Consider the following 23,096-nt stretch of genomic DNA (forward strand, 5'->3'; position numbering starts at 1 on the left):
TTAATATTTGTTTAATAAAATCCACAATTATTTGAAGGAATGAAAGCTTGTTTATTCTTTGAACACGGATTTTCTGATCACAGATTCTATGTTGTTTGTACTCTAACATTTTGCTGATGAATGCATAGTGTTATGTAAATATTTGTGATTGATACTAAAGTGCAAGATTTTCTGAATTTTAAAAATGTCACTTATAAACTGACCATGAAGTTGGAAGAAATTTTACTTCTATAACAAAATCATATTGTGATAGCCCACGTTTTGGATTATTTTAAATTAAAATATAAGTTTACATGTCTTTTTGCCTTCCTCTTCCTCTCTTTTCTTCCTCTGCTTGTCAGGCAGACAGGACCCCTGGGCCCAGATTGGGAATTGGCATTCAGATGGGGTGAAGAAAAACATTTTGGAGAGATATGCGTTGTAGCGAGGCAATTCTGAGGAAAGTGTCTTGGGAATATACCAGGTTAAATCCCAGGCAGCCTGTTCACATGAACCATATAGCTGAGGAAGCAGCTCAGGATGACCCTGAGATGGGGCTGGGCAGACCTGACTCTAGAGAAGTTGAAAGGAGGAAAATTAATCCAGAGTAAGTTGCTGAAGCAGATTTTAGATTTTTGTTAGGTGCCTACCCTCCTACGTAGACAAGATATGGTTGAAGGTGTTGGCTCAGCCAGCACGATTAATAATGGGTGCAAGTACAGAGCATATTACACTTTGGGTTCCACTAGAAACAAGAGAATCTGCAAGGCTCTAAGACTTACGACCCTTGAAATCTTTGAACTCTGTATTCCTTTCCTCCCAATGCAAATACTCTTTCAGTAGTTAATCATTTAACTTTTCTTAAAAAGAATGTATTTCATATAATGTATTTTATTTTGTGGGGTTTTTGTGCTTGTATATCAAATGTAGTGAATACAAGTGGGGGTTGATGACATTTTTATCTTCTGGGAGTTCTGTATGTCTAGGGTGTTCTAGTTGCTATGCATTAGGGTGTCAAGTATAGTTATAAATACAATGAACAACGTGTGTGTGTGGTAAAGCCCTGGCATTTCCTTAAGACGGGGGACCAACTTCAACCAAACACTACCCAGCAAAAGCCAACAAGAAAGAACAAAGATTATGCCTACCTTCTTCCTTCCTTCTCTTACTCTTATTCTCCTTCTTTCATTAATTTATTAACTCAATTTATTAAGCACTTACTGTGTACATTGTTCACCGCACAAAACAAGAAAAAAGACATAAACTTTCAAGGGTTTTCCAATTAAAATTTAATTTGAACAACAAAACATACTCACATGAAAATATAAATAAGGTAAAAGGAGTAGTGTAGTCACTATAATCTAAAACAGTATTTTTCAAATTGTAGGTTGCCATTCATTTTTTGCTGGGTCATAAAATACATTTATTTGGTTGGGACCATACTTTACCAAATAATAATAACAAATAGGAGGGAAAAAGGCAAAAATCAGTGCAATGTATATTGCACATAATAAAATAGATGTTTTCATACAATTTTTGCAGAACAAATGTATGTATGCACTACATGTCGATGTAAAGTGTATACCTTACTACAAGACAAGGTTCAAAAATGTTTGAAAGACACAATACAGAGGCGTATAGAAGAAAGTAATATTAAGTTGAATGATTAAGGAAGGTTTTTGGAGGCTGAAAGTATAGGAATAAAGCTTAGAGGGGATGGGATGCCTTTTCAGATGAAAAGCTGCATAAAATAATTCTGTAACTGTGAACTATAACCATATGAGTAAGTGAAATCTATAGAACTAGCTTATTCTTGAATGACTACCCCAGGACCAATTATCTTTCCAGAAACTTCCAGGAAACACATGACCAATATCTAACTAAATCGAGCCCTAATGCCACAAAGGGAAACTTAACAGAGTTGTTCCTGTGAAGTATACCCCACTAGAAGGGTGGTTCAGAATATTCTTCTGTCCAATTGCGTGTTTCAAATTATTTATGTATTTAAGATATTGAGATTTTTTTAACGTGAAATACCTAAAGATTATTGTTCACCTCAATAAATTGAAAGTGATATTTTTCCCCTGTGTCCCTTGTATTAGATTCACTTGTGACTTATTGGACAGTGTCTTCTCTGAGCTCTATGGTCTAGTATGTATTGAACAAAAATTCAAGGACTGAGAACAACTGATTTATTTTAGTACTTTTTTAATACAAAAGAAGGAAATAAAAGAATAAAAGCAGTCGGGGTGGCCTCTGGAGAAGGGGAGCTGTTGTTGCAGGAATCTTGCAAGTTAATGAGAATTCACCCGGGACTCAAGAGCAATGGAGAGAGGGGGAGAAAGGAGGAGATGGGGGAATGGGGTGGGGGGATAAACTCTTCCTTTGCAGCTGGCCCTCTCCCTCATTTGTTGCTCCAATAAGCAGTAATTAGGTCCTGAGCTAATGGTGTCAGCTGATCTGCTGTTTTTAGGCTAGACCCAGAGGAATCTCCATGGAAACCCTGCTGGAGTCGTCCCCCCACCTGGATGCTGCGTGCTCCTTTCCGCCACCTGGCTGCCGTCGGGCCCGCTGCTACCTCCTCCTGCCTCTAACCTGCAGCCTGCAGCATGCGCACTGCCCCCGGGATCCCTAAATGGGACAATTCTGCCCGTGACGTCAGCGCCCAGCCGTCTCCACAGAAACTTTTGTCCCATTGGCCAATCAGAGAGCTTGGAAGGGGCCGGGGAGGGTGGGGGGAGGAGAGGGGAGTGGGAGGGGTGGGGGTGAGGGGAGAGGCGAGAGGTTTAGTGTGTGGTGCTGCCTGCGCTCCGCCCGGGCTGTCAGTCCCGGCTCCAGCCGCCGCGAGACCTTCCCGGAGACGCGCGCACACACAGCGCACCCCCTGCACACCGCACACCCTCGCTCCCTTGCTCACACACACGCACACACTCATCCTGGCCGAGCAGGAGCCACTGACCATTTTGCAAGTGCCAGGACCAGCTACAGCGCAGTGGGCGCAAACATCCCGCGTTCCCTTTCCGGGTTTCAGTCTGGGAGACGACGACGAGGAAAGAAGGTGTGCTCGGGCGCAGCCCAGGCGCCGGGCACTAGTCGGGCCGTTTTCCTGGCAGAGCCGCTCCCTGGGACGGGCGCGGGCCTCGACTGAGAGTAGAATAAAGAGGAGCGGCCGCAGCCGCCGCGCGAGGAGGATGGGAACTCCCCTATTTCCAGCTCTGGAAACAAATGGATGGAAGTCCTGAATGGAGCAACTGCTGACTTCATCTGCTTGGAAAAATAGTCCAGAGGAACTCATATTTGGCTACTCAGAGCAGTGGAGGGGGTGTCCATGACGTGGCAGGGGGAAAATAGGCAACTGAAACCTCCCGTGTGAACTGCAAACTGTGACCAAGCAAGGGGAAAATGATCTTTCTCTATATATTTTAATTTCCTGCAAAGGGTTTCAAGCATCTGCATCCTAAACTTACTTCTATGTCTTGTTCAGCAGAAACCAGAGGAGTCCTGTCTGGGGGTCCCATCATTATCCGGGAGACCCGCCACCAGCGGCCTGCCTTCCGTTACCCACATCCCCCTGGAACCGGATATCTGTTTGGGGCACTACAATCTATCCTGTAGAACTATGGCCAAATCTCCATCAATGCTTTGCTAATTTCTGGGACTTAACTCGTAGAATCTACATACAGGGCTGGAATTTATTCCAAATGCATCTGAAGAAATGAGATTTTAAACCGTTTTTTAAAATATCTTCATAAAATAATTCTGTAAAACAGATTTTGATAGGTTTAAAAACATGACAGGTAAGAACTTTCTCTGTTTCTAGTCCCTTAACACCCGTCGTGGGGAAGGTCAAAGCAGGACCCAGGAGGAAGGAGAGATCCGGGACCCGTGTGCCCTTCGGGCTCGCAGGCGCTGGGCCGGCGGCTGCTTTCAGGAGAAGCGCAGCCCTCACTCCTGGAACACGGGGCCAGTGGCTGGGGAAGCTTCTGGGGCGCGCGCGGGGAGGCGGCGCTGCGCTCCACCTGCCCAGCCCCGGACGCAGCCCGGGGGCGAGGCGTCTAGGGACCACCCCAATTCAATATTGGGATTTTTAATAAACCAAGAAGTGGGATTTTAATTATTCAAAACCCAGCTTCTCTGGGCCAGAATGCTGTTGGGATGGTCCTGGTCACACAATATTAAAGAGACCGATCGCTAAGGGAACAGAAAAAGCGTCCGAGACAGCCGTTGCAATTACGAATGGACCAGACTTGGTAGCACAGGGCATTGATTGCTGGTGCCCAACCGGACCCTCCTCCCCTCTCCCCATCCCTTCCCCCACCCAAAGCAGGCTCCCGCGGCGGCCGGGACCTCGCATCCCTGCAACGTGGCCAGGGCTGCATTTTACATGAGCCCAGGGTGAACAGGTGCGAAGTGCGCTGGGAGCATCCGGCCGGCGGCCGGGCGCGGGGAACATGGAGAGCGAGCGCGACATGTACCGCCAGTTCCAGGACTGGTGCCTCAGGACTTACGGGGACTCAGGCAAGACCAAGACGGTGACCCGTAAAAAATACGAGCGGATCGTCCAGCTCCTCAATGGCTCCGAGTCGAGCTCCACGGACAACGCCAAATTTAAATTCTGGGTCAAATCGAAGGGCTTCCAGCTGGGCCAGCCGGACGAGGTCCGCGGGGGAGGCGGCGGCGCCAAGCAAGTGCTCTACGTGCCTGTCAAGACCACGGTGAGTGACTCGCCTTCCTCTGTTATTTGTCTGCCGGAGCAACCCGGCGGGGAGGGAGGAAGGAGAGAGGCGGGAGAGAGGGGGAGCCGTGAGCCGCCGTTGGCTCGTGTGCCCCCTACCTTCCTCAACCCCCTCCCCAAGTCGTCCCCACTCGCATTAGCCAGGCGCGTTTTCCCCACTGTGGAGTCTTTGTGGTCCTTTTATTTTAAAGCGGCAGCGCACCTCCAGAGCTGGCCTGCCTCCCCACCTCGGGCTCCCGGACCGGCTGCTGGAGCTTCCTTCCCCGGGTCGGGCGGCGTCTAGCGTCCCCGGGCTGGGCCATTGTCCCATGTCCTTCTCTGGGCGCCTGGCGCGTGTCCCACCGCCGCCACCGCGCATAAAGGCCAGGCTGGAAGCCCGGCCGCACGCTCTGAGAACAGACAAGTCTGATCGATAGTCTACAGTGTCTCCTTATTGGCATAAAGCCCGAATGTGGCGCTAGCGGTGGATGTGGGGTTTTCCCCAGGACACCGTCAGGTTTTATCGTTAGATCGCCGCCCAGGAGGCACGGGGCAGCCCGAATGCCTGGATCACTCCCAGAGATCGCTGCCGCGACTGTTGAGATTGTAGATAAGGTCCTGAGAATTCCTCCTCCCCGCCCCCCATTCCCTTCCTCACTTCCCTCTTCTACAAATAAAGCCGCAGCTAGAAGATGAACAACAAAGAGAGATGGGTTTAGGCGCTATCGAATGGTGTGTGTATTTGTTCCTCTTTCTGGGTTGGCTCTAGTCTCATGGCCACAAAGCTCTAGCCCAGGCGCCGTGAGGCACTGGCATTGAGAGCCCAGTGCATCTCAGCCTCACGCTGCGGAAGCCGGTGGGGCTGGGGAGCCGCAGCAGCGTTGATTTCCTTCACAAGAAGATGGGAACTGTGGGCTACAAGTAGGATGGCAGATCTGATGCATGAGACCTTTCTGCATCATGCCACGGTGGGTACTCGCCTGGAGTAGGGATGGGGGAGGCTATCTGGCATCCTTTGTATTTTTGCCTCGCTTTGGGGTTTCTTGAGCATTTCCTCCTTTTCACCTTCCTGTACTGGCAACTGTTTCCCGGTGCAGTATTCCTGGAGGATGCTAGAAAGGAGACGCTTTGAAAGCTATTCTATCTCTAATGGAGGTATATTATATTAAACTGAAAATATGTGCATGAAAAGTTATTTTTTGAAGCATTATTTGGAAGGCTCTTTTAGGTTTGGAAATCAGTTTACGGTTTCCTGAGATTAATTAGAAATACTTGTTTGAAGGATGTATATTTATTTTATAATTTATATAGAAATTGGGAACCGAAAATAAAGGTGAAATGGAAACACACATAAAAGTTCTGTGGTGGTGGTTGTTTTTTAACAATGTCCTATTGTTGGGAGATTTCTAAGAGATGGACCTGTAAATGTGTCTTCTTTAACATGTGTCACTACTAAAGACAATGGTGAGATTATTGTCTGGCTTTCCTAAATAATGAGGACTAGATTGGCATGAATTAGAACTGTGGTTTATTTACATCTGGATGAGCCAGAAATCTGGTATACAGAATGAAGTGCTTTGATTAATTTGTATCGGGAATAATATCAAGAATTCAAAACATAAACATGCATTTTCCTTTGGACAATACTGAGCTAACTGAATGGATAAAATCATTTAAGATATCTTTACTTAAGGTCTTATTTCATAATATCATATATGTTTTAAAGGAACACTGTTAGTTGGGAAGTTTATTTTTCATTTCTTTTATGATAAACTTAGGTCCCTCTATTTAACTGTCAGATAGCTTCACTTGGGTATTGGTACAATGAGTTGATACTCATATGGATTTGACTACACCCACTATATGTGTTAACATAAGTGTCCTTTAAAAGATTATTTTAAATAACATAAATTCAGAACAATTCCAGAGACACTAAGATCATCATAAATGCCAGTTATTCAAACTAGCATTGACGCATGAATATACCACTATTTTGAGTCAAAAATTTATGCAGAATTGTTAAAGAATTACTGCTAAGACATCTAGCATAGAGTGACAACTCCAGGGATAATAATAAAGTAACACGTGTTTCTCTATTCAGTAAAGATTCCATATATTTATGGGAGAGAATATAATTCATCAGGTGATTCTTAGATAATGGTTTCAATGTAGTATTTAAGAGCTCTGTGTTTTATTCAAGCCTGTTTTGAAATATTGAAGAGGTTTTTAATTTACGAACTCGTCTATTGCTCTTTATAAAATTTTTATACCGCTCGTGGCATAGAATTATAGGCTCCTCCTTCTCTGAGAGACAGCCAATCATGATTTCAATGGAGTTAAAAAATAAAGGATCCCCTTTTATCATGTGTTTCCCCACATCTCAAATTATTCCTTCCTTAACGATATGTTGATTTTTCTTTCCGATGGTAGAAGTACAGTCACCAAGAGGACAAAAATATATTTTCTCTTAATTCCGAGGCATATATTGATCAAAATAAAATACTGTATTTGAATAGTGTTTTCGTGTAGACTAAGAATGATTCTTAGCTGCTTGAGGTTTGAGGGTTCGCGGCTGGCTTTGCTGTCAGTAAGAGATGCTTTGCTCCTGATGTTGCAGTAATCCACTGCTGCTGATAATTAGACATCATTACTACGGCGAAAAGGGAAAGAGAAAAGGGGAGAGGACAGGCTGAGGCTAATTATCTACTTTGTTTAATGAAAGAAAGAGAGACTGATGGCACCTGGGAGGTTATGTTAGAACAGAGTAGACACACCACATAGACTTAATTGAAACAAGACTGTCTTTAAGTCTCATAGTTAAAGAAGCTTGGTTCTACTCTTATTTTCCCAAAAGAAGAGATGTAGCTTTCCAACTACTTTCCCCCTAAAGCCTAAACTTAACTGATGATAAAATCGAGCAAGTTACAACTGACTTAAAATACAAATATTGACTACTGAAAAGGATAAATATGCCCTTTAATATTTGTCCTGGTCATGTCTAAACCTGAGGGGACATATCTGTCACTGATGTTTAGACTGCTTTTGGATGGAGGAGATACTGTTTGGTCACCAAGCAACAACATCCAGCAACTCAGCCATTTTAGGTCCTGTGTTGGACCTGTGCTTTTGCGCGCCCGCCTGCACTGCACACGCACGCGCATATGCAGTTTGTTGAGCAACCCATCTGCTTTTTAGATAGTACCACTGTTATTTTTATACATTCTTTCATTAAAAGTGTCAGAAATTTAGAAGAATGAAATGATGAATGACTTAAAACAGTTCTGAAAGCGATATAGCAAATGGTTGACATTGATTACATCCAACTTTTAAGCAGCGGTAGTTTTAAATTCACTTAACTGTGGTAACTCTGTTTTACATATTTGATAGTTCTAGTTTAGTTTGTTTTTAGAAGCTTTTGATCCTGATTAATGTTTTCTGGCAACAATTAGTGGAAACATCACACTTGCAATTTAAACTACCAGAACGCATCATGCCATTTGATATTGTGAATGGTAAACTTAGAAAAGCAGAAAATTTATTAAACGCTCTTTTTAAAAAGTCCAGTGCATTGTACAAAACATTAGGAATTTGGTAAGCTTATGTTTTTGTCTTTCAATATCAAGCAAAGAAAGTAATGAATATGAATACTGAAACTGTATAATCAAAAGATGTAATACTTTTCTTGACCTATATTTGTAGGAACAGACACAAAGGTCTAAATTATGCCCTTGTTATATATATTTCTTTCTGATATTTATTCTAACACAGGTCATAAAATGAATTTTCATCCAAAAAGGAAAATGTGTTATCTTTAGTTGTGTCATTTACAAATGATGATTTATTCAGTTCTGCAATCTGTAGCCTCAGATTTCATATTGTTCTTGCTGTGCATACTACTAATTGATTACTGTACAGTGATTGTAATGAATATTCATGGACTGACTCATAAACAGTAACTGTTTTTGTTATTTTTCTGACTGTGGTTTTGGTCATAAATCCTTTATGCGACATCAGAGTGAAAGAAATAATACCCCAAGAGGAGTCCTGTGTACCTTTCCACCCGGCCTAACTTTATGCCTAAGGCACCTATATTAGGCCTTGATCTGGAATCTGCTACAGACCCAGTTATTTATCATGATACTTTGTATCTGTGACACAAAGACAAATCATCATAGTAGTAACTGAGATGGAAACACATTTTTGCTTCTACAGTGGACGTTGCTGTTGATAGCCAATGCATTTTTCTTTTCATTAAAGTACTTTGGGAGATCCTGTAGCATAGGATTTGGGGGTCAAATAGACCCCAAGGATGAATATCAGCAATGTGGTTTATTAGCTGACTTAGTGATTCTTTGTAGAGTTGTGAAGAATAAATCATCTATGACAAGTCCCCAGCACAGGTCAGCTCTCAGGGAACAGTAGGGACCATTAGTAAAGGCCACTCTGGCTTGAGTATTAAGGGGCAGGATATTTCCTCTGAATATAAAGAGGAAATATGACCCTGTTAGAGTACGAAGACTATCCCACTCTTATTTCTTGAGATACCAGTTTTTGATTTTTCCGTTGGTTCTTCCTTGTCCTGTTAGTAGCCACAATAGGGAGATGGGGCGAGATGTGGCACTCGTATATATTTCTTCTGTAATCTTCCTTAGTCTGCTGGGATCCTACTCCCCACGGTTTACTCTCTAGACTCATTGCATAAAACGGAGGAAAGATGAAGAAGAAAATACAGGCATATGGCAGGAGAACTTTCAAGGACTTTAATCTTATGTCAAGTCTATAAAGACCTTTTCCTAATAGCTGTTGTATTTGCTAAGACTTTCACTCTTTCTTTTTTGTTTTTTTGCTTTTTGTTTTGGTCTAACTGGGAAAGATGAATGTGAATCTACTATGTTTTAGGTTATATTCATTTTTACAATCTTTAGATAACAAGATAAAACAAACTTTGTGGATAGCATAGATGGCAAGAAACATGGCTTAGTGCATAGAGTATAGATTTTAGAGTACAATTTAAATCCTGGCTCTGACATTTACTGGAGTTCTGGATCGGCTAAAGTTTAACTAAAGATGCAGTTTCCTCTTTATAAAATGTTAGTATTAATACTAGTCTTAGTAGTTTTGCATAATTAGTAGTGTATATAATATATACTAACATATACTATATATACATATACACGCATATATACACATACACACACACACAAGCATGTGGTATATGCAGCATATGCTGGGCACATAGTAAATGCTAAAAAAAAGGTTGTTTAAAATATGATTAATAGAACATGAAAATCACAATGTAATTATAATTAGGTATATTTTATGAACTCAAAATCACACTGCAACATGGAGCTAAAATACAAGGTCAAGTGCAGTGAGTGGCTCACACCTGTAATCCTAGCATTTTGGGAAGCCGAGACGGGAAGATTCCCCAGTGAAACCCCATCTCTACTAAAATACAAAAGAAATTAGCTGAGGCAGGAGAATTGCTTGAACCCAGGAGGCAGAGGTTGCAGTGAGCCGAGATGGCGCCACTGCACTCCAGCCTGGGCGACGGAGTTGAGACTCTCAATTAAAAAAAAAAAAAGAAAAGAAATACAAGGTATACTTGTATGTATTTATGTACACATGTTTTATTAAGATTTATTGTACTTCATTTTTGGAAGAAAAAATGACTGTTACTATAAAAGTGATACTGTCTCAACTTAACAAAGTTAAATGAAAAGGAAAGAAATAAAGAAAAAGTCATACCAAATGTCCCATCAAAATGTAACGGTCATAAACTAATTATGAACATCATTCTAGATTCCTCTCTAAACATATATGCCAAAAGAAGAGTCGATACAATGACTGATAGTTGTATATGGACAGGCAGAAATAATTTTCTAAAACTAGGATGATGATGATATGCTAATTTAAGAAAGAATAAGAAAATATAAGATTGTCAGTGTGACAAAAGAAGAAATACATAAAATTTAATGAATCACCAATAGATAAATGTTTCTTCTCAAAGATATTTATTCCTGAAGTTAATGGAAAAGATTAAGAAAACCTTTAGGATGTTGAGGTACACTTATTTTACCAATTATAAATTTCCATTTTATACAATATTATTGACTTTCTCTAATGATAAATGAGAAACAAGCATATTTTCACTTCTTTCTACCTCCTTGTTTCTTAGATCCTGGTTTACATTTCATTTCACTTATTATATTATACTTATATATTATAATTTATTATATTCATTATATTATAATTATGTTTGTTGTCAGTGTTGTTGATATTAATGTTAAATAATTTAGTTTTAAACATTATTTTCCTATTTAATTGTTTATTTTCGTTTTTGTTATCTGGTTTCCTTTACCTCTGAATTCCTTTATTTGATTGGCTCTCATTACAGTTTATCATTTTTTTCCTGAAGAAGGTCCGTGCACTCTATTCTTTGAATTTCATATACAATTGAGAGTATTTGTCTTTTACCTTTATCCTTGAAGGACAACTAACCAGATGCAGATTCTTTATTTTACTTTTTCTCTCATAACATTATAGATACTGTGTGTGCTCTGTAAAATTCTAAGGCAAATTGATTTTCCCAAATTTCATGAATTGTTTACTTCTTTATTCTTGAAATTAAATTATTTTGCTAAGATATATTTGAATTTCTTGTCTAACTCTATATTTTGTCCTGGATAACTGTGTGCCTGTTTATGGCTTCAGTTAGGCCTGTGTTCTGGTGACATAATGTGTATCTTCTGAAGTCCAAATCTGTACAGTTGAATCTTGAACAACACAGATCAGGATTGCATGGGTCCACTTATATGTGGATTTTTTTCAATAAGTATTTGGAAAATTTTTGGAAATTTATAACAATTTGAAAAAAAACTCAGATAAACTGCATAATCTAGAAATATAAAAAAATCTAAGAAAAATATACGCCAAGAATGCTTAAAAACCTATGCAGGTACTAGTCTATTCATGGCTTAAAAGACTGTCTTTTTGCTAAGGCTTGCAGTCAACAGTAGACTATTAGTAGTTAAGTTTTAGGGGAGTCAAAATTATATGCAGGTTTTCAGCTGCAGAGGGTGTCAGTACACCTAACCCCAGGTTTTTCAAGGGTCAGCTGTATTTTGGATTTTCTATCAGGTGTTTCCACCAAGATATCCCAAAGTATCTCAAATTAAGTATGTCCAGAAACACATTTTTCTTCTTTCCATTTTCCCATCCAAGGTCCTCCCAGCTGACACATCTTTTTCTTATTCCCCTCTCTCCATGGATAGCAGTACAACTTTACTTACCCATACAAGGTGAAATTTGTATGGCAGCCTTGATTTCTCCCTCTCATAGTCAATGTTCAACTGTTGATTGATTCTACCAAGCTAATACCTCTTGAAGCCACCAGATTCTCACCATATTATAAAATATGCTTATTGCTTGTTAATTTGTTAAATTTCCCCAAAGCTATTTTGAAGAAAAATTTAATCTCCAGTACCTGGCATAATGGGTGATGCATTTTGATGCTCAGTATTAATGGAATAAATAAAAATCACTTCCCAGTCTGACACCACATAATGGGACATTATACAACAACTTCTTATTTACCACCACACAAGAGCTTTTTAGTTTTATCTACATATATATATCTATCTGTCCAACTGTCCATCCATCCATCTATGTGTTTTAATTGTGGTAAAAAACACACAACATAAAAGTTACCATATTAATCATTTTACATTGTAGACTTAAATAGTGTTAAGTATATTCACATTGTCTTGAAACAGATATCCAGAGCTTTTTCATCTTGCATAAGAGAAATTCTATATTATACAAGAATTCCCCTTTTTCCTTTCTCTCCATCACCTGGTAAAGTGCCATTTTAGTTTCTGATTATATGAATTGAACTACTTTAGATGCCTCATATAAGTGGAATCATACAGAATTTGTCTTTTTATCACTGACTCATTTTACTAGCATAAAGTCTTTAAGATTCATCCATGTTATAATTATATGTGACAGGATTTCCCTCCTTTTAAAGGCTGAATAATATTCCATGTAGGTATATGCCATTTTGTTTGTACATTCATTTGTTGATGGCCATTTGGGTTGCTTGTACTTCTATTATTGTGAGTAGTGCTGCTATGAGCACGAGTGGGCAAATACGACCTCAAAACCCTACTTTCCATTTTTTTGGATATGTACACAGAAGCAGGTTTACTGGATCATATGGTAGTTCTAATTTTTTGAGGATCTACCCTACTATTTTTATAGCAGTTTGACCATTTTACAGTCCTACCAACAGCATACAAGGGCACTCTTTAATGCAAAAAAACAGCTGATTTTTTTCCTGCTCTCAAGCTCTTTCATGGGCAGACTACTTTCTTTAGGCAATTGCAAGTGTTGCATGTAATGCAATTAATATGAACATTATATTGATGCCTTACATTTATCAAGTTCTTATTATAGGTTAATGATTGGGCTAATAATTTGAAACAAAAAGTCCCTTTAATCTTCACAATAGTCCTATGGTATTAACACTTTTTATTATACTCATGTGTAGATTATGGTTTACATTAAGGTGAATTTCTAAAAATCACACAGCTTGGGACAAGAAACCATTTCAATTGGATTCTAAAACCCTTACTTTAAATTGCTGGTTTCCAAATTCTTAAGATAATGTAACTCAATTGCTAAAAGAAATTTCCCCACTATGTACACTTTCATAAACTACATATTCATAACACTGCACCAATACTTAACCCATTATAAACTATATTTAAAAATACAAATATACTGGGTTGATACCAAAATACATAAAAATCCAAGTTTTAACATTTCCTTCCTTACCTCAATAGGTTATCTTAGGCACTGCCTGAGTGTACACATACCAATTTGAATACTTTATTCTAATCTATAATACCATATTGCCCCTCAGAGAACATTGAAGTTAAAACTTTACACTCAACTGAAATACTTTCTGTCATCTTGTAATAAAATATTTTTATATGTAGGGGGAAACTGAGGAGGAATAATTCTTAACCTCTTAGTTATTAGTACGTACACAACTACAAAGATTTCCCATTGGAGAAATCCTTCTAAAAATTCAAGTGGAGAATTCTATATGGAATACTTATTTAAACATGGACCTTTAAAAGTAAAATGTCTGTTTCAAATGCTTCTCAAAACATGAAGTTCATGCTTGAATGCAATATTCTAAATTTTGCCCCATTTTTTCTTGCTTATACTCCTTTGATGTTATGCCTGTCTTTGTCCATTTTGTGTTGTTATAACAGAATGGATAATTTATAAAGAATGAAGATTTATTTCTTACAGTTCTAGAGGCTGGGAAGCCCAAGGTGAAGGGGCCGACATCTGGCAAAAGCCTTCTTGCTGCCTCGTCCCGTGTCAGAAAATAGAAGGGAGCCCTCTTGCGAGAGAGAAGGGAAGGAGTCCAAACGTATTCTTTTATTAGGAACTCAATCCAGAGATCATGACATTAATTCATTCATAAGAACAGAGGCCAGGCGCGGTGGCTCACGCCTGTAATCCCAGCACTTTAGGAGGCCGAGGCAGGCAGATCACAAGGTCAAGAGATCGAGATCATCCTGGCCAATGTGGTGAAACACCATCTGTACTAAAAATACAAAAATTAGCTGGGCGTGGTGATGTGTGCCTGTAGTCCCAGCTACTCAGGAGGCTGAGGTAGGACAATCGCTTGAACGCAGGAGGCGGAGGTTGCAGTGAACCGAGATTGCACCACTGCACTCCAGGGTAAGACTCTTGTCTCAAAAGAAATAAAATAAAATAAAATAAATAAGTAAATAAGAACAGAGCCCTCATAACCTAATCACCTCTTGAAGGTTCCACTTCTCAACACTGTTGCATTGGTGATTAAGTTTTCAACAAAGGAACTTTGGGGAACATATACATACCCTGGCAATAACCATATGCCTCTATCTACCATGAAGGGTTATTCAGTGTTTTGTACATTGTGGTAGTCAGAATCCCAGGATGAGTCTCAGATGACCCCCACCCTTGTATAATCCCTTCTCCTTTGAGTGTGGGCAGCATCTGAGAACATGACGAGCCCCATAACTTCCGTAATTATTATGTTATATGGTAAGGCCGACTTTAAGAAAGCGGGACCTTTCATGTGGATCTGATTTAATCACATTAGCCTTTTAAAAGCAGGGGGTATTTTCCTGGCTAGTCCAAGAAGAGGAAGTCAGGGTGGTTTGGAACCTAAAATGTACTTGTTCTTGCTGAAATGCAACGGGGGCTTGTGGTTAAGAGCTGAGAGTGGTCTCTCCATGCTGAGAGCACACTTGGCCAACAACAAGCACAATAATGGGAACTGTAGTCCTACAACCACAAGGGAATGAATTCTGCCAACAGCCTAAGGGAACTTGGAGGTGGATTTTCCCTAGTGGAGCTTGCAAATGAGAATGCAGTTGGCTGACACCTTGATTTCAGCTTTATGAGAACCTGAGCAGAGGACCCAGTTAAAACATGCCAGTCTTCTGACCCACAGAAAATGAGATAATGTTTAAGAAGTTGTAAACCATGCAATTTGTGGTAATTTATTACACGGTAAAATGGAACTGATACATAGTTCTTTAATGTAAAATTTACCAAAAACATGCGTGTAATTAACAGGTCAACTTTTAACAAGTGTATTTGACCAAGATTATTTGTGGTTTAAGATACAGCTGGAAATAGCTTAAATGTTCTTTTCCTCTAATACCTTATGTATTGCCATTTATATAGTTTTTGATGTGATGGTCTATAATTTAGTAAAAGATGTACTCTGTCACAGATCATTTGACATATTTAGTGATGACTCATTAGGAATATATGTGCATATAAAAGTTACTTTGATTCTTTTCTAAATGTTTTTATTTTTAAACATTATTTCATTATATTCCATTCATCTCTTGAGTAGAATACAAGGTAGCTTACTGTTTTAGCAGTAGGATGGAGAAAGAGAAGTAGACCTATCAAAGGAAATTGTTGTTCTCATAATTATAATTAATTTGCATTAAAGGATTTTTGAAAACTTACATAAAAAGAAATATAACAAAATATAATATTTGTTCTCATTTATTAGAAATAACCATTCTATAATTTTATTTTTTTACCTTACTTAAATATTACACATTTTGAAGAAGATCTGCCTAACATTTGGGGGATAGAATATAAAAAGTAGCAGCAATTGGCAAGTCTTTTTCTTTTGTCAAGATACTGGAGGAAATTGTAAATTAGTCTCCCCTCTCTACGTTGAGTTTATTTTGATTTTCTTCCTTTCTATCTGAGGTTTTTCAATAGCCTCTTATGTTCCACTCTTTCTAATTTTAATCAAATATTCTTTTGTGATAGTTATGAGTTACAAGTTTTTGAAGTATTTTGGAGCTGTTAGAAAATTGGAAGTTTGAGAAAAATTCAGAGAATAAATTTAAGAAGTTGAAAGACTAATTTGAGAATAAGGAATAACCTTATTGGTTCTCACTGGATGTAACTACAGTTGCCAGATGGCTGAAGGGTTTTAGGGTTTTAATCTAGGGCCATGGGGTAAAGCTAAGTGGCACATATGGGGATCTAAAGCCTAGCCTGGTCATAGTAGTGCCATGCTCTACCCAATTGACCTAATTAGATGAGATTTTTCAAATCTAATATCAAAGGTTTGTTTGAATATCAGATGTGGGTCATTGTTCTCTAAGCACTCTCTGTTTACATGCTCATTGTTGTTTACCTGAGGCCAAGAAAGAATTTTTGCTATGTTATTGCTCATTTTTCTCTGTAAAAGCTACCATCACAGACAATTAGTTTGTTTATTTGTTCTTACTAATTTATAATATTAATTATATTAATTCATAATTAGCAGTAATTTGAACAGAGGTAAGATGACATTTACCTTGAACTACCTGTTAAAGGAGGATTTTTCTTTTCTTTTCTTTTCTTTTCTTTCTTTTTTTCCTTTTTTTGTTTTTTTGACAGAGTCTACTCTGTCACTCAGCCTGGAGTGCAGTCTGTGATCTCGGCTCACTGCAACCTCCACCATAAAGGAGGATTTTTCTACAAATTCATGATAAGATAGCAGAGGGGGCATGCTTTTCTACTACAACAAGAAAAAACTTTTTCTTAAACTTTCTCTGTCCTTCTACAAACAATTCTTATGTCTGTTCCACTGTAAATGGTGCTCTAATGTAAAAATTAGGTGTTATGAGTAAGTATCCTTTAGCTAATTTGCATTACTTTATTGTAAATGCATGGAGTATAATAATAATGTGCCCCCTAGTATTTTCAAATAAAATAGGTCATTCTCTAAAATTGAAATGTAATCAACATAGTTAATCAATACAATGATATCCAAAGTCACTGTAAAGTGACAGAATGGCTATAACACTGTAGGACCAGACTGTAACGTGCTTGAAAAGTTAATGAAAGCTCTTTTAATAGAGCTTCACTGGTGAACTAACACTAACTTTCTCTTTCTTCCATATAACATCATGACTGATACGCAGGGCATGGACAGGCTCACTCATAGTGATCTGCTCTGCAGTTATTTGCACTTTGTGCACATACAATAGAGTTGCAGGCATACCATTGGTTATGTTTTTCCTATACCCTCTTTTGCCAGTTTCACTTATAATTATGTGATTTAAATATATCATAAACTGAGAAAATGAGTGCAAAATTTCAATTCAGTGCATTACAAAGACTCAAAATAAGGGTGAGTTACTAAAAAGACCTATGAAAAAAAGAACTTCAAATTCTGTACTACTTAGATTGCTTTACAAGTAATTACTAATTTCCCATTCTACTTTAAAGTAATTGAAACTGGAAATTACAGACAATGTTTCTTGGAAGGGTTATACACTTGCAATGCTTATCATGCTTAATGACTCATACTTAAAGATCTTTGTCCTATCACAAAAATTTAGCAAATAATTATACATTTGTATATGTTCAATGGAAATGTAATATTAAGAAGCATATGATCTTTTAGCCTTCCAACTTTAACTTATTATGACCGAACAGCTTCACAATTGATAACAAGAGCTTTTTGAATTAACATAGAAAGTGTTAATAAGTTTTTGGTCAGCCATAGAACTATGAACTAAAGATATAAATATTGGATGTGCCCACAGAATAATATATTGTCTTGATAACTGAGGAACTTAGTGTTTCCTGAAGGGTTATCCCTATTATTGAGGAAAATGTTTACATCCATAAGAGCCTGAGGGCCCTTAAATACTTGCCATTATTTTAACCTCTTTAAATACATATTTAACTCGTTGTAATTATTTGCGTTTCTAACCGCCTTGACCAGAGAGAATTCACAGGTTGAACTGTTGCCAATGATGGGACTATTTAACAGTTATATTTCTCAATATAAATTAAGTAATCTTAGGTTTTATACTACTTCGATTTCTTGTGAGTTTTGATTGAGTTCAGAGTCTGTATTTTAATCAGTCTATATACACAAATGAGACCTCCACAAATAATCACTGTGGCTGTTGAGAAGAGGAGGGCAAATGGATGTTAGGGAGTCCACTATAACCTGACTCCCTTAGAATTCTCCCTTTTCTATAACCATTTTATCTTGGATTTCAGTTCTCTTGCCATCCTGTTCATGCATTCCAGTTCTCTTGCCATTCATCATGCCTAATGAATGGATTATTTTAAAAAATATGATACCTAGCATATTTTAGTTATGGTTTAAAATACAACTTTAAATTCTGCTATTTTTTATTAAAATTATTACCATCAACATTTCTCAATGTTGCTACATAATGATAATTATTTTTATGCCTTTACAAATAATCAAGTATATGTATTATAATTTTATTTATCATTTCCATATATGTGTGATTTTACTTATTTTCTGTTTTTTTTTTTTTTTTTTTTTAAAGACAGAGTCTCTCTTGGCCGCCCAGGCTGTAGTACAGTGGTGTGATCTCAGATCCCAGGTTCAAACAATTCTTCTGCTTCAGCCTCCAGAGTAGCTGGGATTACAGGCACCCACCACCATGCCTGGCTAATTTTTGTATATTTAATAGAGATGGGGGTTTCAACATGTTGGCAAAGCTGGTCTTGAACTCCTGACTTCAGGCAATCCATCTGACTCTGCCTCCCAAAGTGCTAGGATTATAGGCATGAGCCATCGCACCTGGCCTATTTCTTGCTTTAAATCCCCTTTCCTAGTGAATTACGATAATTACAGTTTTCTTTTGATTTTTTCGAGATGGAGTCTTGCTCTGTTGCCCAGGCTAGAGTGCAGTGGTGCGATCTCGGCTTACTGCAACCTCCGCCTCCTGGGTTCAAGTGATTCTCCTGCCTCAGCCTCCCGAGCAGTTCAGGCTACAGGCAAGAACCACCATGCCTGTATCGGTTTTTTGTTTGTTTGTTTGGTTTTTGGTTTTTGGGTTTTTTTGTAATTTTAGTAGAGACAGGGTTTCACCTTTTGGCCAGGCTGGTCTAGAACTCCTGACCTTAGGTGATCCACCCACCTGGGCCTCCCAAAGTGCTAGGATTACAGGTGTGAGCCACTGCACTCAGCCAATAATTACCGTTTTCATTTAAAAATGTATATGTGTCTGTGTATCACAACTGATATTTTGAACCTTGGAGGACTTTCCGTGCATCTTGTTAGTAAGATTCTGAGAGTTTTTTTTGAATCTTTTTCTTGTCATCTAGCTGAGGACATCTCATCTATTACCATGCCTACCAGTCACCTGAGGATCTTGCTAAAATGGACATTCTGGGTCAGGGTGGGGCTCATGAGTTTTTGTTCCGAGAAAACTACCATAGGGTTCCAGTGCTGGCTAAGCTCACTATGAACCATCCCTTCCACTGATAACACTAAAAACTCTGGGAGGAATATACAACATAACTCCCTGAGGACTCTGAAAAACAAACAATAGCAGGGAAAATGAGGATAGATGTCAACTGCAAGTAGACAGCACAAGGGGTGAGTTTCCTTTGCCCTGCCCCCCTTCATCTGCTGGATTTAATCTAAGGGCAGCCTCAGTCATGAAACTGCACAATGAGAGCAGATAATACTAATTCTGAGTAAAAGCTCTTTCTGTCCAGAGGACCAGGAATAGAGTTCCTTGACACCTGCAGAATGTGAAGGGATCACCATGTCTATTTTTTTCCTCCTATTTTCACTAATAGCCTAGCATGAGGGCAACCCTGCTCATGGAGCTGCACTGCTGATGTGATGGTGGCAGTGCCAGCAGAGAGGGGCCTAAAAACCTGAATGGAAACCTGTCTCTAGCCAGAAGAACAGAAAACAGAAGTTCCCTTGGTCCCTGTGGCAAAAGAGTGCGTGTGAGATTCTCTTTTTCAGGGCTACATTTTCCTGGAGATGGCCTCAATCCCATGGAATGGTGCAACAGTGCACATAACTAAAACTTTAAGAGGTAACAATGTTTTCAGGCCAGAAACATCAGAAAAAAAGTAATCTGTTGGGAATTAGAGAGTGTGAGGGAAATTCCAAAGAGAAGATCCCCTAAATCTTTGTATTAACTGTGTTCATTGTCAAGCTAAGAATGTACAGAATATATGCAAAGCACCACGGCAAAGTCTTTGAGAACTAAAATATGATATAAACCACTGCACAAATCCAAGGCTAACTCTGAGTTGCATGGATGCAGGGTAGAACCAAAGAAACATATCAAAATTTAAAAACTGAACTGACATTGGAATCACTAACTGAGAAGACAAGACAGAATTTTTGGTGTCAGTTTAATGGAATTTACTGCATGCTATCCAAATATAATATTTTTTTCAGAGGATTTTAACAAGATTAAGAGTTTCACAACATAGTATTCAAAATGTTCAGGTTACATCTGAAATTATTTGGCATATAAAGAACAATGAAAAGGGAACAAATCTTAAGAGAGAAAAAAATCAATAGATGTCAACAATGAGTTGGGCCAGATGTTGGAATTATAAAGGATTTAAAGGCAGCTAACATAATCATGCTCTATATTGAAAATGCAAACACTGTTGAAATAAATGAAAAGATAGACTTTTTCAGCACAGAAACTGTCAAAAGAATCAAATGTCAATATTTGAATTAGAAAATATGTGATAAAAATTCAGTAGGTGGGCTCAAAACTAGAATGGAGATGGTAGATGGAAGAGTCAATGAATTTAAAGGTAGATCAATAGAAATTATCCTTGCTGAAAAACAGAGTAGAAAAAATATTTTAAAAAGCAGACTCAGGGATCTGTAATATAGTATCAGAAGATCTAATATTTGTACCAGTGGAATCATAGAAGGAGAAAAGAAAGGAATTGGTAGATTAAAAAAAATTAGAAAAATAATGGCTGAATGTTTTCCAAATTTGTTCGCAGGCCAATTCAAAATGCTTGGTGGAACCCAAACAAGATAAACTCAAAGAAAAATTATTCTCAAACACATCATAATTGAAACTAATGAAAGAAAACCATCTTGAAAGAAGCCAGGGGAAAATTACACATTATTTGTAGGCAAACGGTAATTGAAATTACTGCAGACTTCTCATCAGAAACCATGAAGCCCACAAGACAAAAATCTTTAAAATGCTGAAAGAAAATAATTGTATATCTAGTGAAGCATTTTTTGGAAAAAAGGTGATATAAGATTTTCTCAGATGAAGAAAAACCATGAATTAATTTCCAGCAGGCGTATTCTAAAATAAATGCTGAAGGAAGTTCTTCAGTATGAATAGAAATGATATTACAAGGATATCTGGAGCTTCAGTAATTTAAAAAGACCAAAAGAAATTATCAGTAGATTACTTTCATTCTATATATTATTTAAAATATGTATGACTGCTGGAAAAATACAACATTGTATGGTGGGACTTTAAATCTCTGTGTAGATGTGATATTGTGATATATATGGCTTTATGCTACATACAAAGGATGCTTCCTGACCAGAAAGGGTTTAAACTACAAATCTGTAAGAGAAAGTTGTCTGGAAATTCCCCAAGTATTTAAAGATTAAATAACATTCATCCAAATAATCCATGGGTGAAAGAAGAAATTCTAAGATAAATTAGACAGTATTTTGACGTGAATAAAATGATAATGTAGCATATCAAAATGTGTGGGATGCACCTTAAGCAAGGCTTTGAGCAAAATTTATGGCAATAAATGCTAATATTAAAGATAAAACTTCTTAATAATTTAAGCTTTCACCTAAGAAATAAGAAAAATAAGAATAAATGGAACTCAGTGAAAGCAGAAACTTAATTTTAGTTAATTCCTGTTGAATTAATTTAGTTAATTCCTTGGTAACTTTGAGGTATACCTTTGCCTGGGGTTTTAAAGTTCAAGGATGGTCCATATAGAGGCATATTCCCAGACTGAGGAGGCGATAGGGTCTTGGTTATCTGCTAATCACCTTGGCAACTGCTTATATACACATTTTCCCATAAATTTGCTTCTGTCATGTAGATTGGCAATGTGATTCACTTGCTTCTGAACACAGGGAATATGCAAGTTTAGGACCCTCTTAAATATTTTTGTGTCTTTCTTTCTGCAGCATCCCAAGAGTTCATGGGATGAACTCACCTAATTTCCCAGAGCCTGTGAGACTGTCTTATACTAACATGCACTGGCATTCAATTATCTGTATTCTACTGCTCAGAAACGACTTTGGGTGGAGAAAACTATAAAAGACATGCCACCCGCTGATACATTTGGAATTTCATAATTTTCCAAAACTATTTGGGTTTAGTTTCCTAGAATTCTTACACAATGGGGAGGCATAGAAAGCAGAGCTACTTCTTGGGAACTCATGAATATATAGGCTACATTTTCTTTTCATATCTCTTTATCCACTGAGAGAATTGTTATGTCATTGAAAGTGTGGAAGCTGTTTATTATTTAATCAACATTCCTTCAGGTCTATTGTTTATGGCATAAATAATATATGATGAGTTTTCCAGACTTTAAGTTTCTGAAGCTTGAAAGCTTAGGGTTCTGTAAATCCAAGTAAAGTTTTGAAATTTAAAATCCAGGACTTAAACATTTTTCAAAAAATCTGTTTCCATAACAACTTTAATCCAGGGCAGTAAGGATGGAATGCTTTAACAATCTGGTTTAGAGAAAGGACTAGGATACAGATAGAAATGCAAATGACAGAAATCGGTTCACACTTCAACACTTTTCTCAATATATGTGAAATGGGGACAGTAAATAGTATCTACTTCGCGTGGTTATTGTGATGATTAAATGAGTACATTTAACAATACATGTGATGTGATGCATGTGCCAGTTTCTGACAACTAAGAATTTAACTCTTGTTCCCTTTTTTCCCCATTATTCTCACCTCTTCCTTTTTTACTCAGTATTGTCACCTTTTTCTTTTATAATTGGTATAAACTTAGGTGTTCTGAAGTACCATCTCTGACTA

The 23,096-nt window shown here is 38.1% G+C and overlaps 1 protein-coding gene across 9 annotated transcripts in view; it reads left to right on the plus strand.

The window, feature by feature from the left end:
* Nucleotides 1-2,767: 2,767 nt before the first annotated feature.
* NOL4 (nucleolar protein 4) overlaps nt 2,768-23,096 on the plus strand; it is a 390,355-nt gene continuing 370,026 nt past the window's right edge. For 5 of the 9 annotated variants that reach the window (XM_045378145.3, XM_074022191.1, XM_065533935.2 and 2 more), the window contains exon 1: nt 2,768-4,694. In XM_045378145.3, the coding sequence (XP_045234080.1) occupies nt 4,431-4,694 (264 nt within the window). In that variant the 5' untranslated portion in view covers nt 2,768-4,430. Of the gene's footprint in view, nt 4,695-5,539; nt 5,662-23,096 lie in introns of those variants that run through there. The other 4 variants (XM_045378140.3, XM_065533936.2, XM_005586934.5 and 1 more) reach the window with 1 other exon arrangement.

The sequence above is a fragment of the Macaca fascicularis genome, chromosome 18, assembly GCF_037993035.2.
Source record: "Macaca fascicularis isolate 582-1 chromosome 18, T2T-MFA8v1.1".
Taxonomy (NCBI): domain Eukaryota; kingdom Metazoa; phylum Chordata; class Mammalia; order Primates; family Cercopithecidae; genus Macaca; species Macaca fascicularis.